The following is a 21491-nucleotide window of genomic DNA, read 5'->3' on the forward strand; positions in this document are numbered from 1 at the left end:
GCCTGAGACAAGGGAATCATTTCCATGCCCCCTGCAAGGGAACCCAGAGCCCTCTTGGGTAGGAGGGAGGAACAGACAGGGAAAGAGGTATCTGGGGAGCCTGGGTTGGGGGACTCCTCCCTGCGCCCCTGCAGGAGACTGGCCACAAGCTGTTCCCAGGGGCTTATGGGCATTTTCTGATGAATGACCTTTTGTCTTTTATCAGCCTTAACTCGGCTCCAACTCCAGCTTGTGGCAGTGCCAGCCACTTGAAGTCCACGCCGGTGGCCACCCCATGCACTCCACGGAGACTGAGCCTGGCCGAGTCCTTCACTAACATCCGTGAGTCCACGACCACCATGAGCACGTCTCTGGGGCTGGTGTGGCTGCTGAAGGAGCGGGGCATTTCCGCGGCCGTGTATGATCCTCAGAGCTGGGACAGAGCCGGCCGGGGCTCCCTCCTGCACTCCTATACTCCCAGGATGGCCGTGATCCCCTCCACCCCACCCAACTCACCTATGCAGACGCCCACGTCCTCCCCACCTTCCTTTGAGTTCAAGTGCACGAGCCCTCCCTATGACAACTTCCTGGCCTCCAAGCCGGCCAGCTCCATCCTGCGGGAAGTGAGGGAAAAGAAAAACTTCCGGAGCAGCGAGAGCCAGACAGACGTGTCTGTCTCCAACCTCAACCTCGTGGACAAAGTCAGGAGGTTTGGCGTGGCCAAAGTGGTGAACTCAGGGCGAGCCCACGTCCCCACCTTGACTGAGGATCAGGGACCTCTCCTCTGTGGACCTCCGGGCCCTGCCCAGGCCCTCGTCCCCGGTGGCCTGGTCCCTGAGGGTCTGCCCCTGGGATGCCCCACCGTCACCAGTGCCATGGGTGGGCTGCAGCTCAACAGCGGCATCCGGAGGAACCGCAGCTTCCCCACCATGGTGGGGTCCAGCATGCAGATGAAAGCGCCTGTGACTCTCACCTCGGGCATCTTGATGGGTGCTAAGCTCCCCAAACAAACTAGCTTACGGTGAGGAGGGGAGGGGGCCCTTCCCCTGGAGGAGACCAGGCTTGCTCCTGCCTCCCTCTCCTCCCCCACTCTGCACTGCGCACTCTCCCTCTTTCCTCCACCGTCCCTCCCCTCTGAGCTAGACAAATCAACCTCGTGCCTATTGGGGGAAGAGTGGAGACTTTGTAAAGTGTGTTCATAGGACTTGCAGACCTTGTGTCCATCTGCCCTTTCTCCCAATCCTGCGGGAGGGGCCCCCAGCACCATCCCTGCTCTCACAGGGACTTGGCCTGTGTTAGCCCGAGGCAAAGGGCAGGCGGGTGTCCTGTTCTCTCCTTCGAGAAGCACTGAAACTCCCAAGTGCGTTCTTATCCCATGGATAGGAAACCCGTGAATCTGTGGCTGGCTCCCAGTGCCACACATTGCGAGCTGGTACGCGGCCCGTGTCGCTGGGCGCCTCGCCTCCCACACCCCGGGGGAGCCGCCGAGCCTCCGTCTGTGGCCACACGCAGCTGATGTAGCTTCCAGGATGGCAGGGCTGTACTTCCTCTTCCAGGTGGCCCAGCTTCCTCAAGACCTTCACTCGGCTTCAATGGAGAGTCGCTTCTTTTTTGAGGTGTGACTTTTTCTTTCCATGCCTTCAACCTGAGTCATCCTTAGATGTCCTGTCCTCGGTCCGCAGGCCAGACGTCAGACCTGAAAGAATGTATTGACACTCCCGCTGTGTTCTGTGTGAGGTCTTACTTTTTCCATTTTTTTATATGCAGGGAAGTAATGGTACTAGATGGAAAGTCGCCGTCTCTGTTTTCTCTGTGGCTCTGGGACACGGAAATCCGTTTCACACATACCCAGTCGCTCGTGAGATAGCAGTGGAGTTTGGGGACCCAGGATCACAACCAGATTAAGACCAGACCCAAGACAAATTTCACAATAGGGTGAAAAGGAAAGGGGGCAGGGGAAAAGGGCGTGGATGGAAGGTGTCCACGGGAAAAGTAAAAAGAACCACCCCCAAAGGTAATGCCAAACTGGTTCACAAGGGCAGTGAGGCAGTCCTCGCTGTGACGTCGGAGGCTGGCCCACGTGCTCCCATGTACGTGGTTTTTACGCACACAGCTGATGCCCGCACACCTTGCCCTCGTGTTTCAGGACAGAGTGGTCACTACACGATCTTTTCTCCTGCCACCTGCCCCACCAAAGCCTTGGTCTCCGTGTGCCACTATTTATCCCTAGGAACAGATAGAGGTGCTCGTGGGAAGAACCAGAAATGAACAGAGGGGAGCCTGATCCTGTTGCCATCACTGACCAAGTTCTGAACTTTTATTTATTATGTGTGTGTGCTGTCCTCTCCAGTTCTGGCCACATGTGTCTGTGGCCTTCCACTCTGAGCAGGTAACTTATTTATTCTCACCTGAGGGCTGTACTGCCCAGCACAGTGCTCCCTGGTCCTTTGTTCCAGGCATTTGTGGAAGGGTGACATCGTATGCAGATGAAATTGTCTTGTTGCCATCCCCTGTTCCCCGAGCCCCCCCACCCTGGCAAAAATGTGTCCAACTGAGTGTAAACTGCCCACTGAAGACTTTGAGAACATCTCAAAGGAGCAAGCTCCAGTCCCACCCTTCTAGATTACTTACTCTCAGAACTCGAGGCGGAGGGCTGGTTCATTATTTTCAGCTCCCCTAGTGGTTGTATGCGTGCACTCACTGCAAGGAAATTCTTTGTATTGGAATGTATTTTAAAGCAGTAGGTAGAATAACAAAGGAATATGAAAACCACGAATTGAATGGACCACTTCATGTATTCAGAGAGGAGCCACCCATCACCACAATGGAAATACCAGTGTAAAAATCAGCAATTCGGAGGTTGCAGTATTTAGTATAGTTAATGATCAACCTTGTGCAACCACCACCAACAGAGTGTGTTGTCATGCATCAAAAAACAAAAACAAAAATTTTATTCTCTAATATCAATAAAAGAAGTTCAAGTGATGGAAACCACACGGGGATTCTGGCTTGTGTTTCATTTTTCTCTTTAACATTTATGTGAGACGTAAAGCTATTCAGCTCTTCCAGAAGATTAAATGGAAGCCATCTACATTCCATGCTGTTCCGACCACCCCTTTCCACACGGGGCCGTCCCTTAGACACCTGTCCGGCTGGAACCCGAAGATCTTCCGTACCTTTTAGGGCTGCGCTGTTCCACTATGCACACGTACCCACAGTGGATACAGTCACACTCCCGGGCCCCAGTACCCTATGGCGACACACGGAGTTCCTTCTGGCCTTTTCTATCACAGCACTGCCACGAAAAAAAAATTTGCATGTATGTAATCTTCCGCATATGTGAGCACATCTGTGTGATAAATTCCTAGATTGATTTTACCAAATTGCCCTCCACAGAGTTGTGTTAAAAAACTTCTGTGGAGGCAGAAGGCGCTGGACAGTGCAGTCAGGTCAGTGTCTGACTCTTGATTTCAGCTCGGGTCGTGACCTCGGGGTCATAGGATTGAGGCCCCCATGGGGCTCCGTGGTCACTGCAGAGTCTGCTTAGGATTCTCTCTCCCTCTCCCTCTGCCCCTCCTCCCTGCTCCTCTGAAATAAAAAGCTTTAATTTTTTTTTTTTTTTAAACCAAGGGCAGTGGAGGGTCATCAGAGAATTTAGAGAAAAAGGATCAAACTTACTCTGCCACCTCTGTCTGTGGACGCAGTGAAATTATGCAGGAAGCAGCATGCATTTTTTTTTATCTTATTTTTTATTTTCAGCGTAACAGTATTCATTGTTTTTGCACCACACCCAGTGCTCCATGCAATCCGTGCCCTCTACAATACCCACCACCTGGTTCCCCCAACCTCCCACCCCCCGCCGCTTCAAACCCTCAGATTGTTTTTCAGAGTCCATAGTCTCTCATGGTTCACCTCCCCTTCCAATTTCCCCCAACTCCCTTCTCCTCTCCATCTCCTCTTGTCCTCCATGCTATTTGTTATGCTCCACAAATAAGTGAAACCATATGATAATTGACTCTCTCTGCTTGACTTATTTCACTCAGCATAATCTCTTCCAGTCCCGTCCATGTTGCTACAAAAGTTGGGTATTCATCCTTTCTGATGGAGGCATAATACTCCATAGTGTATATGGACCACATCTTCCTTATCCATTTGTCCGTTGAAGCATGCATTTCAAACCAGGTGCTGCCGTTTGGTCCTGGTGTGACCTTGGGGGAGCCGCATATTGTCTTTGGGGCCTCTTTTCTTAACCTGCAAGATGTGAACAGTAAAATACTTAGGGGTTAATCTGTTGAATCAGCTTGCCTTGACTCTCTACTGTGTGCTGGGCACTGTTCTAGGTTGTGGGGATTGGAGTCGCTTATACTCTTACAGAGTGTACAGTCTGTTAGTGGGAGAAAGATGGCACCAAACATGGCTTAAGGAGGGCCGTGCAGAGAATTCTAGTGGGGTGTTGTGAGGGAGTGGGTGGCAGTCAGGGAAGGCCTCTCCAGGGGGGTGGCACTTGAGTCAACCGTGTGAGATCTGGCACAAGACCACATGGGCAGAGAGCAGCCAGTGCAAAGGCACAAAGGCCAGAAATGCATTTGGTGTGTTTGAGGAGCAGAAAGAAGACCCACCTGCTGGCAGAGAAGGGGAACGCGGTGGTGACCGGGAAGCTAGGATGCTCAACGAGGGGTCCCTCTGATCCCCATGCTTCCCAGCCACTCTGCAGGGAACAAGGCACATGATTAGTTCTGGCCTGGAGGCTGTGAGCAGAGAGAGATCCGTGCCCGACTCCCCACGCCCCTCCCTTCCCCTGAAGGGCAGGTGGAAAGGGGGGGGGGACAGGTTGGTGTGGCCTCCTTCACCCTGAGTTGCCCAGGACCACATGGGCCAGACTCTGTGCCAACCTGCATTTTGCACGTGATCTGAAGGAGAAACAAACTGGTTAAGCCAGTGAGATGCTTGGGCTGCATCAGAATCCAGTGTAGGGCCCAGGCATCTTCTGCATTTTCCCCAGACCTCCTGGGGATTCTGGGGCTAAAGTTTGAGAACCACTGTGCTGGGTCAGGCAGTGCTGGGGGTGGGATTCTTGCTATGTGAGGGAGGGTTTTCCCTCCACAGTCTCTCCCGGCCCTGGGGTGGGGGTGGGGGGCTTGAGAAGGCCATACACCTCTGTGGCCCATCTTGCAGGGAAAGGCAGAGTGAGGGGTTTACCTGCCCAACTGGGGCAGGGAAGGCTTTGAGACAAGGTGACCCTGGATCTGGGCTTCAAAGATGGGCAGGATATGCTAGGTGTGGGGGTGGGGAGGGAAGGATGACATTTCAAGCAGAGAGTAAAGATGTAGAGGAGGAATGGGAAAAGGATCCTAGCATATGCATTCTTCTAGGCCCTTCCTTACAGTAGCATGGTAACTGATAGAAAAGGGGCAATAGAGTTCGGAAAAACACCATTTTGCAACCATAAAACTAACTCATCTTGACAGCAATGGACGCCAGAACCACTGAGTTGGGTGAGAGTCTGTTAGGTAGCATGCTAGTTACATACATTTCCTCCGATAGAATGTTTACTATTTTGCAGAAGGTGTAAATACCTTTGCAGTGGAGAAACCAGTCATGGTTATGCACCACTTCTAACAAGTCATTAAACTTAACATTACCCAAATGAGACAAACTGGCCTCAGTGCCTCCTGATGTGATGTACTGGGAAGGATACATCCCTTCTGTGCTACTCTGCCAAAATCGCAAAACCTGAGTCATGAGGCTGAGAAACTGACTAGCCCCAATGGAGGACATTCCATAAAACAAGGTACCCGTTCCCTTGAAAAATGTCGATGTCATGAAAGAAAGATCCAGGACCTACAGCCGAATAAAGGAGAATAAAGAGACAATTAAGGGAATTCATGGTTCTGAAATAAAAAACATGCTCTAAAAGAAGCTGGGATGATCAGAGAAATTTGAATATTGAACACATTTAAAAATGCTGTGTCCATGTTAAATTTCATTGAATTCAGTTGTACAGTCACTATGTAAAAGCTTGACCTATTTCTTAAAGGAGATACTAGCTAAAGAATTAAGATAGAGGGGCTTGAAGTCTGCAAGTCATTTTCGGAGGTTTCCGGCTGGCTCAGCTGGTAGAACATGCAACTCTTGATCTCAGGGTGTGTGTGTTTGAGCCCCAGGTTGGGTGTAGAGCTTAACTTAAAAAAAGGATTTGGGGTGACTGGGTGGCTCAGTTAGTTAAATGTCTGACTCTTGGTTTTAGCTCAGGTCATGATCTCCTGATTGTGAGATCAAGCCCCACATCAGGCCTTCAGATTCTCTCTCCATCTCCTTCCCTTCCTCTCCCTGCTTACGCTCTCTTTCAAAATAAACATCTTTTTTTTTTTTTTTAAAGAAAACCCCTAAAAGTTGGAAGGCACCCTAATACCATAGGTCTTGTAAACTATAAGAATAAATGTATTCTTCTGCCTCGTGGCTGTGGCATGTGGCAGGAGGATGATTGGGGTGACTTTTTTCCTCCCTGTTCTGTGTTTAATTTCTTCACATACATCCTGAATCCTACCCCCAGCCCAGGAGACTCAACCAGAAGGCACCAGGGCCCAAGGGGAAGTTCTCAAAGAGGCAGTTGATGGGACCAGGAAACAAAGATGTCTAATTCTTGGTATTTTTAATTATGAGTACAGGAAAAGCTGAGTAAATGTTTTGATTAAGGTCAAAAGATTCAGCGGGCACCTGGGTGGCTCAGTTGGTTAAGTATCCACCTTAGCCTCAGGTCCCCTGGGATCGAGCCTTGTGTTGGGCTCACTACTCAGCAGAGAGTCTGCTTCTCTCGCGCACTCTACCTCTCCCCACCGCTTGTGCTCGCTCTCTCTCTCTCAAATAAATAAACATCTTTAAAAAAAAAAAAAAAAAGATGAAAGATTTGAGATGAAACCCACTAAGCCAATTTCTCTTTTTACTACTTACTACCCCTCCGCTACCGCGATGGCCCAGCAGATTCTCCAAGCCAGTACATGAAGGAGAACATTAGACGGGGCTCTGACCCACAGCTGACATGGGGGCCCTTCACCTTCCCTGACCCTGGGCCAACTCAAGGGTCTTGGGAGAAGCCCCCGAGAAGTCTGAAGATCCAAGTACAGATGAGCTAGTTTCATAGTGGGGGCCAAGAAAGGGAAGATATTCTAGAATACCACCCTGCCTCATTCAGGCAATGACCACACAAAAGTAGAAGTGGCCAGTGGGTCTCCACAGAGAGATCCCCAGGGGATCACCAAGTATCTGGTACCAGACAGATTAGGACTCACTTCTAAACATGGCCTGGGAACAGAGAGGCAGGTATGCCCAAGGGGCCCTTTCCAACATAGGGAACAAAGTAGACACGTGCCTCCCTCCAAGCTCATAGGAGTGCTGTCACCCAGAACTTAGATGCATCTGGGGAGGTGGAAATTTATTCTGATGACTTAAATGGATTGGAAATTTAAACATTTATTTATTTACTTTACAGACAAAGATCACAAGTAGGCAGAGAAGGAGGCAGAGAGAGGAGGAAGCAGGCTCCTCGCCGAGCAGACAGCCCAATGTGGGGCTTGATCCCAGGACCCTGGGATCATGACCTGAGCCGAAGGCAGAGGCTTTAACCCACTAAGCCATCCAGGCGCCCCGGATTAGAAATTTAAAAAATTAATTTGCTCATGTGGGCTCCTGGCGGGAGAATGTATCCTGGGAGGATTTATTTTCTGTAGCCAGTAGAGGGCACTTTAAGACAGCAGAAGACCTGAAAGAATTTACCGGCATGATCCAATCCTGAATTCATGTGGGTTTGCTTTTCCCTGGAAAGGAATTCAGGGATGGCAACCGGGATGAACAGAGACCTTGAGGGAAGGTAGGAGGCCTGGTCTCAGTTGACCAAGTGAACTGGAAGGAGGTGTTCCAGGCCAAGGGATCGGCTTACGCACAGTCTTGAGCTATCACTAAAGAAACTGAGCATAAAATGGGAAGTAAACCACTTCCTCTGTCCTGCCCTACCCAGGAGACAGAAGAAAGCAAAATATAGTTTACAAAACATTCTGTACTAGAAGGGTGTTTCTACCTCTGGAAATTAATCCACTCCCTTTCAATGCACATCCCTTTTAAACAAATTTTTCCTTGCTTTTTCCAAAGGCATTTGAGAGTGGGCTGTAGATATCCTGCTTCTTTACTCTTTAATACATTAGCCCAAGTCTCCTGAGCTTGACAGAGCCATAGCACACTGACTGAACCCAGGGTTGGAGGAAGCGGCTGTTCCTTGGTGTTTGGACATTCATCATGTCTAATACCCAAGGTGCAGCCTGGATCCTGATTTCAAGTCCCAAAGAACTTCGGACCAGAGAGGGAAAGTGGGCCCTTTAGCTTAGACCCATAGCATGGAGGCTCAGCAGTGCGCGTGAGTTGACATGAAAAGTCTCGGGGAAACGAAGTAAGACAGGAACCCGGTGTCAATCAAGAGTAGGACAGAATGGGGTCGCCTGGGTGGCTCAGTGGGTTACAGCCTTTGCCTTCAGCTCAGGTCATGGTCCCAGGGTCCTGGGATCGAGCCCCGCATCGGGCTCTCTGCTCCTCGGGGAGCCTGCTTCCTCCTCTCTCTCTCTGCCTGCATCTCTGCCTACTTGTGATCTCTGTCTGTGAAATAAATAAGTAAATAAAATCTTAAAAAAAAAAAAAAAAGTAGGGCAGAATGCAACAGGGTTTCCTGCAACCAGGCAGCTGCACCACTGAAGGACCACTGGGAGAGGTGACTCACAAGCACCAGGCCAAAGTTTAGGGACATCTTTACAGAAGAGAAAAAAACAGGGGTACCTGGGTGGCTCAGTCGGTTAAGTGTCAGACTCTTGATATCAGCTCAGGTCTTGATCTCAGGGTCGTGAGTCCATACAGGGCATGAAGCCTACTTAAAAAAAAAAAAAGAGAGAGAGAGAGAAGAGAAAAAATAGATATTTTGTTCTCCTAAGCCCCCAAGTAGATAAACTCTTAGTCCTCTCTGGGGCTTCTACTCATCACCCATGACACTAAGACCCAGTGTAACAATGGCTCCATGTGACCCCTGACTCTCCTGGTTGCCAACAGTCACCTTCACTGGTCTTGGGTCATTGTACTGCATGCTCAGCTGTTCCAAGAGGGTGCCCCCAGTTCTGCGGGAGCTATGGAACTGACCCACCTTGCTGGCTCAGGACTGGGCAATTAGGTACCTCCACCCTCGCCAGCTGTTATCCAGGCTCTGGTCCCCCTGAGGCTGCCTCGTCAAAGCTGGAATCCTGCCCCCACATGAACACACAGGGAAGAAGAGGGGGTCACTGAGTCAGGTTGTCAAGAGCCAGCACCAAGAGAAGCCACCATATAAAATGGTGCTTCTCAATTCTTAGTGGTGAAGAATTGGTTGGTTTGCTTTAAATCAATCCCTGTGGGACAATATTTGTCAAATACAACAATGAGAATATAAAACTAACTTTTAAATTACTAGATTCAAGATATATTACATTTCAAGAATATAAGAACATAAGAAAAGTAAAATTATGAAAATAGTGCATGTTATTCATTGAAAGTACCTATAAAACATTTACCATAAGGACTCACTATTCTACTCAACTTTGTCATTCTGCAATCATAACTAAACAGTTATAAGTAGTGATTTTCTGTATTAAACACTTATATGTTCACTTGGAATGAACACTATACATCAAAGTTTTTAAGGTGGTAAAGGAGTTGGATTCTCTTCTTTTGTCTCAGCTGGTTCAGATTGACAAGCATGCTCCTTGTGGGGGATGGTGCTTGCATGTTTTCTTTGACTAACACCCACCATAGAGAAATCAGCCTCAGAGAAGGAATATCGACAGGAAAGGAAGACAAGATTTTTCAAGAAACCTCTTGACAAATAATTCTAGTGGGGCTTATTTACAATCTGTAATTTCCAGCACCACAAAAACTTCAGGGAAGATGGCAGAGTAAGAGTACCCAAACTTCACCTCATCCCATGGATACCAGTAGAACACACATCTTTCTCTCTTTCCTTCTTTCTCTTTCCTCCTCTGCCTTCCTTCCAGGAAACGACCCAAAGACTGGCAGAAAAGACTCTCTACTCCTAAATGTAAAGAAGAGGCCACATCAAAGAGGGTAGGCAAGGCAAAATCCAGTAGAGAGCTAAGTGAGCCCATAGAACTGTCCATGGGAGGGAGAGGTGCCAAGGTAGCAGAGAGGAGAGATAAACAGACCCTCACACCAGGAACCCCAGGCATGGGGGACTCACATGGGGAAGACAAACCTTCATAACATTTGACTTGAAAACCGGAGAGGCATAATCTCACGAGTTCATACAACTGGTGGGGCTTAAACCCCAGAACTTTAAAACTCAGCAGGCTTGGCTTTGGGAGAGAGCAGAGAGGGTAAGTGGAAACTGAGTTCCCATTCTTAAAAAGATAGCCCAAGAAACAACTCTGCTGAGATACAGCATAAGGGCAAGAGCTTGATAAACTGCCTGGGGTATAGGGGAGAAAGATTTACTTACTAATCTCAGAACATGTGCTGGAGGGGCAGGGATCATTGGGAGATTTCTCCAAGAACAAAGGAGCTAGTGGGTATCATTTCCCTTCCCCTCTCCGCAGCCTAGACACAGGGACACCTGTGGGAAGACATGTCCCCCCTCCAGTACAACCTTGATCAGAGCCCATATGAAGGTATGCCACCAGCCTGGCAGTGTGTATGTAGCCACAGTAGGGGCCAACACCACTCTAAAGTGACTTTGGGGAGAGGGGATGATAACCACACACATCCATATGACTGCAGTAGATTGGGGACAGATATTGGGTCCACTGTGGACCCTGCACACCAACAAAAGCATCTCAGGGAAAACCACAGGGAAAGAGCCCTGCAGTTTGGTGCTACAGCATCTCTGGCAAATGCCTTTGGGTCTGATTCAACTCAAGCCCAAGCTGGCCCCAGACTGATCCCTTAACAACACATGGACCAAACCCTGTTTACAGCAGGCAAAGAGAGCCACTGTGGATGACTGGACTGAAGGAAAGAGCAGCCAAGACACAACAGCAGGGCACACACAACACACACAGGAGACAGCCCTAAAGTACCAGGTTCTGGTAAACATGGGACATTGTACTGCAGGGCACTACAGGACCCCTTCTTCATGAAGCCACTGCTTCCTTTCTTCCTTCCTTTTTTTCTTTTTCTCTCTTCCTTTCTCCTCTCTTCCTTCCTTCTTCCCTCCTTCCTTCCTCCTTCCTCCCTTCCTTCCTTCCTTCCTTCTTCTTTTTATAAGACCACTGCTTTCAGGATGCCTGGGTGACTCAGTGGGTTAAAGCCTCTGCCTTTGGCTCAGGTCATGATCCCAGGGTCCTGGGATTGAGCCCCACATCAGGCTCTCTGCCCAGCAGGGAGCCTGCTTCCTCCTCTCTCTCTGCCTACTTGTGATCTCTGTCTTTCAAATAAATAAATAAAATCTTAAAAAAAAAAAAAGACCACTGCTTTCAAGATCAGGAGACATAGCTGACTTTCCAAACACATAGAGACAGAGCTAGACAAAATGAGGAGAGAGGAATATGTCCCAAATGAAAGAACAGGACAAAAATCACATCAAGAGACCTTAATGAAACAGAGAAAGTGATATGTCTGATAGAGAATTCAAAGTAATGGTCAAAGGTACTCATTGGACTTAAGAAAAGAGTAGAAGACCTCATGAGACCCTCAACAAAGAGATAGAAAACACATAGAAGGACAAGGGACAAAGAAGTCAATCACTGAAATTAAAAATATACTAAGTGGGGGCCTGCTGGTCTGTGGTGAGCCATGGATGCTGGTCTCTGATCCATACGATGGGGTTTGTTAAGGTTGTCAAGAATAAGGCTTACTTCAAGAGATACCAAGTGAAATTTAGAAGACATCGAGAGGGTAAAACTGATTATTATGCCAGGAAATGCTTGGTAATTCAAGATAAAAATAAGTACAACACACCTAAATACAGGATGATAGTTCATGTAACCAACAGAGATATCATCTGTCAGATTGCTTATGCCCGCATAGAAGGAGATATGATAGTTTGTGCAGCTTATGCTCATGAACTCCCAAAGTATGGTGTGAAAGTTGGCCTGACAAATTACACTGTAGCATATTGTACCAGCCTGCTGCTGGCCTGCAGGCTCCTTAATAGGTTTGGCATGGACAAGATCTATGAAGGCCAAGTGGAAGTGACTGGAGATGAATACAATGTGGAAAGCATTGATGGTCAACCTGGTGCCTTCACCTGCTGTTTGGATGCAGGGCTTGCCAGAACTACTACTGGAAATAAGGTTTTGGGGGCCCTCAAGGGAGCAGTGGATGGAGGCTTGTCTATCCCTCACAGTACCAAACTATTCCCTGGTTATGATTCAGAAAGCAAGGAATTCAATGCAGAAGTACATCAAAAGCACATCATGGGTCAGAATGTTGCAGATTATATGCGTTACCTAATGGAAGAAGACAAAGATGCATACAAGAAACAATTCTCTCGATACATAAAGAACAATGTAACTCCAGACATGATGGAGGAGATGTATAAGAAAGCTCATGCTGCTATACGAGAGAACCCAGTCTATGAGAAGAAGCCTAAGAAGGAAGTTAAAAAGAAGAGGTGGAACCATCCCAAAATGTGTCTTGCCCAAAAGAAAGATCGGATAGCTCAGAAGAAGGCAAGCTTCCTTTGAGCTCAGGAGTGGGCTGTTGAGAGCTAATAAAGATAAAGACAATAATAAACTTATTCATCAAGGAAAAAAATATATATATATATACTAAGTGGAATAAATTGTAGACTGGAGGAAGCAGAAGAATGGATCAGTGACCAGGAGGACAGAGTAATGGAAACCAATCAAGCTGAAATGGAGAAAGAGACCAAAAAGAAAGAAAGAAAAAAGAAAAAGAAAATAGACTCTAGGAATTTAGGAACTCAGCAACACCACCAAGCATAATAACATTTGCATTGTAAGGCCCACAGAAGGAGAAGAGAGAGAAAAAGGGGCAGAAAAAAATTATTTTAAGAAACAATACCTGAAAATTTCTCAAATCTGGGGAAAAAAATAGAAATCCAGATCAGAGCAACCCTGGCAAGATGTTGGTGTAGGGAACCCTATTTCAATCGGTCCCCTGAATTGAGCTGGATATCTGCCAGACCACTCTGAACACCCACGAAATCAGCCTGATATGTAAGAAGATATATCAGGATCTATACCAGTAGAATATCTCCAGTGACTGGTTTTGAGGTATGAAGCAAGGAGCCTGGATTCTGTGGGCATATATCGGAAGATAACCGTAAGGGGGAGGGAGCCGCTATAAGCACTGGCTTACTGGGAAGGTGAAATGACACAGGAGTGCAAAAGCCTCCTGTGTTGAGGCCTGAGGCCTGGGCACAGACTCGAAGATGGTAGCCAGGGGAAAAGGACTTTAGGGCGGCCCCCCAGGCTGAAACCTGGAGCTGCAGGGGCGCACATGTGAATTGGGGAGAGCTGGCAGTTTTTAGAAGCACAAAGGACAGAGACATGCCTGGACCTGGAAGCTAGGGCTGGGAGTGCTGCTGTGGGGCACACAACCCAGGTTGCTGTGGTTTTTAGCAGCAGAGAAAAACCGAGTCAGTGTGACCTACAGGGCTTTTGGGAGAACAGTCTGTGATCTCTCTGTTCTGAGACAGAAGCTTGGACGCAATCATTTCTGCTCTGACTCTTGGAAGGGACACAGAAACCTGCCAGGGAAAGCTGCCAGAGAACAAAAGCCCCCCAAAACTGGTTTTCACTGAGCCCATCTCCTACCACAGGGGCAGGGCAACTCTGTCCAAACAGGGTTGTCTGAGTTACAGTGCAGCAGGCCCCACCCCCTAGAAGACAGGCTGAAAGAACAAGAGGCCAAGAACCCTAAAGTCCCTATAAAACTGGTGCATCTTGGGGCGCCTGGGTGGCTCAGTGGTTAAGGCCTCTGCCTTCGGCTCGGGTCGTGGTCTCGGGGTCCTGGGATCGAGTCCTCCATCGGACTCTCTGCTCAGCGGGGACCCTGCCTCCTCCTCCTGTCTCTCTCTGCCTGCCTCTCTGCCTACTTGTGATCTGTCTGTCAAATAAATAAATAAATAAAAATCTTAAAAAAAAACAAACTGGTGCATCTTGCTTGGATTGTGGTCAGTAGTTTGGACTCTGTACATTCCCTCAACCACCTCTCACCAGAATGACTAGGAGGAGAAACCCCCAACAGAGGAAAAAATTCAGAGACTGTGACCTCTGCTACTGAGTTAATGGATATGGACATAAGCAAGATGTCGGAAAGAGAATTCAGGGTAATAGTTATGCAGACAATAGCTAGGTTGAAGAAAACTATTAGTGGCAACATAGATTCTCTAAGGGCAGAAGTGAGAGCTGATCTGGCAGAACTTAAAAATGCATCAATGAGATCCAATCTAATCTAGATACTCTAACAGCTAGGGCAAATGAGGCAGAAGATCGAATTAGTGATCTAGAAGACAAACTGATAGAAAAGAAGGATCAGGAGGAGGCTAGAAACAAACAGTTTAGAATCTATGAAAACAGAATAAGAGAAATAAATGACACCATAAAACGTTCCAATGTCAGAATTACTGGGATCCCTGAGCGGGTGGAGAGAGAGAGAGAGGACTAGAAGATATAATTGATCAAATTCTAGCTGACAATTTCCCTAACCTGGGGAATGAAACAAGTGTCCATGTCTTAGAGGCAGAGAGGACACCCCCAAGATCAACAAGGGTAGAGTGACACCCCAGCATGAGATAGTGAAATTCATGAATCTTAAATCCAGAGAAAATACCTTAATAGCAGCTAGGGGGGAAAGAGATTCCTTACAAACAGAAGGAGGAACATCAAAATAATGGTAGACCTGCCACAGAAACCTGGCAAGCCAGAAAGGCCTGGCAAGACATATTCAGCGCACTAAATATTGCAGCCAAGAATACTTTATCTGGCAAGGCTATCATTTAGAATGAACGGAGAGATAAAGAACTTCCAAGACCAGCAACGGCTAAAAGATTATGTAACCACCAAACTGATCCTGCAAGAAATATTAAGGAGGGTTCAATAAAAGAAAGACCCCATGAGTGACATAGAACAGAAATTCGCAGAGACAATCTGTAGAAACAAGGATCTCACAGGCAACATGATGACAATAAAAACATATCTTTCAATAATCACTCTGAATGTGAACAACCTAAATGCTTCCATAAAATGGCACAGAGTTGCAGATGGGATAAAAAGATGACCTATTCCTTTGCTGTCTACAAGAAACTCGTTTTGAACCTAAAGATACATTCAGACTAAAAGTGAAGGGATGGAGAACCATCTTTCATGCCAAAGGACCTCAAAAGAAAGCTGAGGTAGCAATTCTCATATCAAACAATTATTTTTTTTTAAAGATTTTATTTATTTGACAGAGAGAAATCACAAGTAGGCAGAGAGGCAGGCAGAGAGAGAGGAGGAAGCAGGCTCCCCGCGGAGCAGAGAGCCCGATGCGGGGCTCGATCCCAGGACCCTGAGATCATGACCCGAGCCGAAGGCAGAGGCTTTAACCCACTGAATCACCCAGGCGCCCCAAACAATTATATTTTAAGCTAAAGACTGTAGTCAGAAATACAGAAGGACACTACATCATTCTTAAAGGGTCTATCCAACAAGAAGATCTAACAATTGTAAATACTTATGCCTCCAACATGGGAGCAGACAACTACATAAGCCAACTGTTAATCAAAATAAAGATACATATTTTTTTTTTTTTAAAGATTTTATTTATTTATTTGACAGAGAGATCACAAGTAGGCAGAGAGGCAGGCAGAGAGAGAGGAGGAAGCAGGCTTCCTGCTGAGCAGAGAGCCCGATGTGGGGCTCGATCCCAGGACTCTGAGATCATGACCTGAGCCGAAGGCAGCGGCTTAACCCACTGAGCCACCCAGGCGCCCAAAATAAAGATACATATTGATAAGAATATGTTAACTGTAGGGGATCTTAACATGCCACTCTCAGCAACAGACAGATCATCTAAGCAGAAAATCAATAAAGAAACAAGAGCTTTGAATGACACATTGGCCCAGATGGACCTCATAGATATATATAGAACATTCCACCCTAAAACAACAGAATAGTCATTCTTCTCGAGTGCACATGGAACTTTCTCCAGAATAGACCACATACTGGGTCACAAATCAGGTCTCAACTGATACCCAAAGATTGAGATTTTTTCCTGCATATTCTCAGACCACAACACTTTGAAACTGGAGCTCAACCACAAGAAAAAGTTTGGAAGAAGTTCAAACACTTGGAAGCTAAAGACCATCCTGCTCAAGAATGTTTGGGTCAACCAGGAAATCAAAGAATAAGTTAAACAATTCATGGAAACCAATGAGAACCAAAACACATTGGCTCAAAACCTAGGGGATACAGCAAAGGAGTCCTAAGGGAAAAATACATAGCCATAGAAGCCTCACTCAAAAAAAGTGAAAAATCCTGAATACACAAACTCTCTTTACACCTTAAAGAACTAGAGAATCAACAACAAATTAAGCCTACCCCACACACAGAAAGGGAAATAATCAAGATTAGAGCAGAGATCAATGGATTAGAAACCAGAGATACAGTAGAATACAACAATGAAACTAGAAGCTGGTTCTTTGAAAGAATTAGTAGATTGATAAACCATTGGCCAGACTAATCCAAAAGAAAGAGAAATGACCCAAATTAATAAGATTATAAATGAAAGGGGAGAGATCACTACTAACACCAAGGAAATAGAAACAATCTTCAGAACTTATTATCCACAGCTGTATGCCAATGAGTTAAGCAACCCAGAAGATATAGATGCATTCCTGGAAACCTATAAACTTCCAAGAGTGAAACAGGAAGAAATTGACAATAACCTGTAATAGACAAATAACCTGTAATGAGATTGAAGCAGTGATCCAAAACCTCCCAAAAAACAAGAGCCCAGGACCTGATGGATGCCCTGAGGAATTCCACCAAACATTCAAAGAAGAAATAATACCTATTCTCCTGAAGCTGTTTCAAAAAATAGAAACAGAAGGAAAACTTTCAGACTCTTTCTATGAGGCCAGCATCACCTTGATCCCCAAACCAGGCAAAGACCCCAACAGAAAAGAGAATTTCAGACAAATATCCCTGATGAATATGGATGCCAAGATTCTCCACAAGATTCTAGCTAATAGGATCCAACAGCATATTAAAAATATTATCCACCACTACCAGGTAGGATTTAACCCTGGGATGCAAGGGTGGTTCAACATTCACAAATCAATCAATGTGATAGAACAAATTAATAAAAGAAGAGAGAAGAACCACATGGTCCTCTCAATTGATGCAGATAAAGCATTTGACAAAATACAGCATCCTTTCCTGATTAAAATTCTTCAGAGTATAAAATTCTTCAGATATATATCTATAGGGTTAGAGGGAACATTCCTCAACTTTGTAAAATCCATCTGTGGAAAACCCACAGTGAATATCATTCTCAATGGGAGAAAGCTGAGAGAAACTTTCCCTTAAAGATCAGGAACACAGGGATGCCTACTTTTGCCACTATTGTTCAACATAGTACTAGAAGTCCTAGCAACAACAATCAGACAACAAAAAGAAACAAAAGGTATTCAAATTGGCAAAGAAGAAGTCAAACTCTCACTCTTTGCAGATGACATGATACTTCATGTGGAAAACCCAGAAGACTCCACCCCCAAATTACTAGAAGTCATACAGCAATTCAGTAATGTGATAGGATACAAAATCAATGCACAGAAATTGGTTGCTTTCTTATACACTAACAATGAAACTGTAGAAAGGGAAATCAAAGAATCAATTCCATTTACAATAGCACCAAGAACCATAAGATAACTTGGAATAAACCTAACCAAAGAGGTGAAGGATCTATACTCAAGGAACTACAGAGCACCGAGGAAAGAAATCGAAGAAGACACAAAAGGATGGAAAAAATATTCTATGCTCATGGATCAGAAGAATAAACATTGTTAAAATGTCTATGTGGCCCAGAGCTATCTATACTTTAAATGCCATCCTGATCAAAATACCACTAGCATTTTTCAAAGTGCTGGAACAAACAATCCTAAAATTTGTATGGAGCCAGAAAAGACACTGAATTGCCAAGGAAATGTTGAAAAAGAAAAACAAAGCTGGAGGCATCATGCTGCCTGACTTCAAGCTTCATTACAAAGCTGTGATCACCAAGACAGCATGGTCCTGGCACAAAAACAGACACACAGACCAATGGAACAGAAGAGAGAGCCCAGATATGGACCCTCAACTCTATGGTCAAATAATCTTTGACAAAGCAGGAAAAAAATATCCAATGGGAAAAAAAAAAGGTCTCTTTAATAAATGGTGCTGGGAAAATTGGATCACCATATACAGAAGAATGAAACTTGACCATTCTCTTACATCATACACAAAGATAAACTTAAAACAGATGAAAGACCTCAATGCAAGACAGGAATCCATAAAAATCCTAGAGGAGAACATAGGCAGTAACCTCTTCAACACTGGTCACAGCAACTCTTTCAAATCATATCTCCAAATGCAAAGGAAACAAAAGTGAAAATGAACTTTTGGGACTTCTTCAAAATCAAAAGCTTCTGTGCAGCAAAGGAAACAGTAAACAGAACTAAGAGGCAACCCACAGAATAGGAGAAGATATTTGCAAATGACACTACACACAGAGGGCTGATATCCAAGATCTATAAAGAACCTCTCAAACTCAACATCCAAAAAACAAATATTCAAGTAAAAAAATGGACAGAAGACATGAGCAGACACTTCTCCAAAAGAGACATACAAATGGCTAGCAGACACATGAAAAAGTGTTCATCATCATTAGCCATCAGGGAGATTCAAATCAAAACCACATTGAGATTCCACCCTACACCAGTCAGAATGGCAAAAATTAACAAGAAATAACAAATTTTGGAGAAGTTGTGGAGAAAGGGGAACCCTCTTACACTATTGGTGGGAGTGCAAGCTGGTGCAGCCACTTTGGAAAACAGTGTGGAAGTTCTTCAAAAAATTAAAAATAGAGCTACCCTATGACCCAGAAATTGCACTACTGGGTATTTACCCCAAGATACAGATATAGTGAAAAGAAAGGCCATATGCACCCCAATGTTCATAGCAGCAATTGCCCAACCGTGGAAAAAGATGAAATGCCCTTCAACAGAGGGATGGATAAAGAAGATGTGGTCCATATATACAATGGAATATGACTCAGTCTTCAGAAATGATAATACCCAACTTTTGCATCAAAATGGATGGGATTGGAGGAGATTATGCCAAGTGAAATAAGTCAAGGAGAGAAAGCCAATTATGATACGGTTTCACTTACTTGTGGAACATAAGGAATAGCATGGAGGACATTAGGAGAAGGAAGGGAAAAATGAAGGGGGTGGGAATCAGAGGGGGAGATGAACCATGAGAAACTGTAGACTCTGAGAAACAAACTAAGGGTTTTAGAGGGGAGGGGAGTGGAAAGATGGGTTGTCCTGGTGGTGGGCATTAAAGAGGGCATGTATTATATGGAGCTCTGGGTGTTATACATAAGCAATGAATCTTGGAACACTACAACAAAAACTAATGACATACTGTATGGTGACTAACATAACATGAAAGAAAGGAAGAAAGAGAAATCCAGATCAAGAAGTCACAGACAGCTCCCATTAAAACCCAAGGTGGTCCACACCAAGACATATAGTAATTAAAATGGCAAAAAGTAGTGATAAAGAGAGAATTTTAAAAGCATCAAGAGGGAAGAAAATAGTAATACACAAGGGAAACCCCATAAGGCTATCAGATTTTTCAGCAGAAAATTTGCAGGCTAGAAGAAAGTGGCAAGATATATTCAAAGATATATTTAAGAGGAAAAAAACCCTGCAACCACAAATACTCTATATGGTAAGGCTATATTCAGAATAGAAGGAGAGATAAAGAGTTTCCCAGACAAAAGTTAAAGGAATTCATGATCATTGAACCAGTCCTATAAGAAATGTTAGAAGGAACTTTTTGAGTGGGAAGAAAAGATCATAAGTAAGTAAGTAAGTAAAGATCATAAGTAAGAGTAAGAAAAGTAGGAAGCACAAAAGCATTAAAATTAAGTATAATTATAAAAATCAATTCACAAAATGAAAGGATGTAAAGTCTAACACCATATACCTAAAATGCAGGGGGAGTAAAGAATGGGTTCAATCTTAAGCAACCATCAACTTAATATACACTGCTATATGCATAAGATGTTATATATAAACCTGAAAATAACCACAAATCAAAAATCAGGAAGAGATATGCAAAAATAAAGAAAAAGTAACCTTTTTTTTTTTTTTTAAAGTGGGCACCACACTCAGTGCAGGGCCCAATGCAGGGCTTGAACCCATGACCCTGAGATCAATATCTGAGATTGAGAGTCAGATGCTCAACCAACTGAGCCACCCAGGTGCCCTATAACCTAATTTTATATCACTAAAGAAAGCCAACAAATCGTGAGAGAAGGGAGGAAGAAAAGGAACAGAGAAGAACTATAAAAACAACCATAGGGGTGCCTGGGTGGCTCAGTGGGTTAAAGCCTCTGCCTTCAGCTCGGGTCATGATCTCAGGGTCCTGGGATGGAGCCCCACCTCCGGCTCTCTGCTCGGTGGGAAGCCTGCTTCCCCCTCTCTCTCTGCCTGCCTCTCTGCCTACTGGTGATCTCTGTCTGTCAGATAAATGAATAAAATCTTTGAAAAAAAAAACCATAAAACAAAAAAGTGACAATAAGTACATACTTATCAATAATTACTTTGAATGTAAATGGACTAAGCGCTCCAATCGAAAGAAATAGGGTGACAGAATAGACTAAAAAGAACAAGACCCATCTATATGCTGTCTACAAGAGACTCATTACAGACTTAAAGATACATGCAGATTCAAAGTGAAGGGAGGGAAAAGCATTTATCATGCAAATGGAAGAGAAAAGAAAGCCAGTGTAGTAATATATATATTTCTGACAAAATAGACTTTAAAACGAAGACTGTAACAACAGATAAAGAAGGACACCATATAATGTTAAAAGGAACAACCCAACAAGAAGACATGCCAATTGTAAATATTTATACCCCCAACATAAGAGCACCCAAGTACATAAAGCAGCTATTAACAAACATAACGGAAGCGATCAATAGTAATACAGGGGACTTTACAACACCCCACTTACATTAATGGGTAGATTATCCAAACAGAAAAATCAACAAGGAAACAGTGGCTTTAAATGACGTTTTGACCAGGTGGATATAACATATACTCAGAACATAATGATAATAAAGATTAGAATGGAAATAAATGATACAGAAACTAAAAAACAATAGAGCAGATCAATGGAACCAGGAGCTGGTGCTTTGAAAAGATCAACAAAATTGATAAACCTCTAGCCAGACTCACAAAAGAGTAAGAGGAAGAAAGAGAGAGAGAACC

At 45.0% G+C, this 21491-nt stretch overlaps 1 protein-coding gene and 1 pseudogene across 7 annotated transcripts in view; both read left to right on the plus strand.

The window, feature by feature from the left end:
* LOC111158987 (trafficking kinesin protein 1) overlaps positions 1-2975 on the plus strand; it is a 183955-nt gene extending 180980 nt beyond the window's left edge. For all 6 annotated transcript variants that reach the window (XM_022521337.1, XM_022521334.1, XM_022521335.1 and 3 more), the window contains one exon: positions 206-2975. In XM_022521337.1, the coding sequence (XP_022377045.1) occupies positions 206-1004 (799 nt within the window). In that variant the 3' untranslated portion in view covers positions 1005-2975. The remainder of the gene's footprint in view (positions 1-205) is intronic.
* An 8800-nt stretch (positions 2976-11775) lies between these two features.
* On the plus strand, positions 11776-12717 carry LOC111159038 (annotated as a pseudogene). The gene has a single exon (XR_002641393.1). The product of XR_002641393.1 is annotated as a 60S ribosomal protein L5 pseudogene (transcript).
* Positions 12718-21491: the final 8774 nt, after the last annotated feature.

The sequence above is a fragment of the Enhydra lutris genome, unplaced genomic scaffold (assembly GCF_002288905.1).
Source record: "Enhydra lutris kenyoni isolate GAN:26980312 unplaced genomic scaffold, ASM228890v2 scaffoldscaffold66, whole genome shotgun sequence".
NCBI classification, from domain to species: Eukaryota; Metazoa; Chordata; class Mammalia; order Carnivora; family Mustelidae; genus Enhydra; species Enhydra lutris.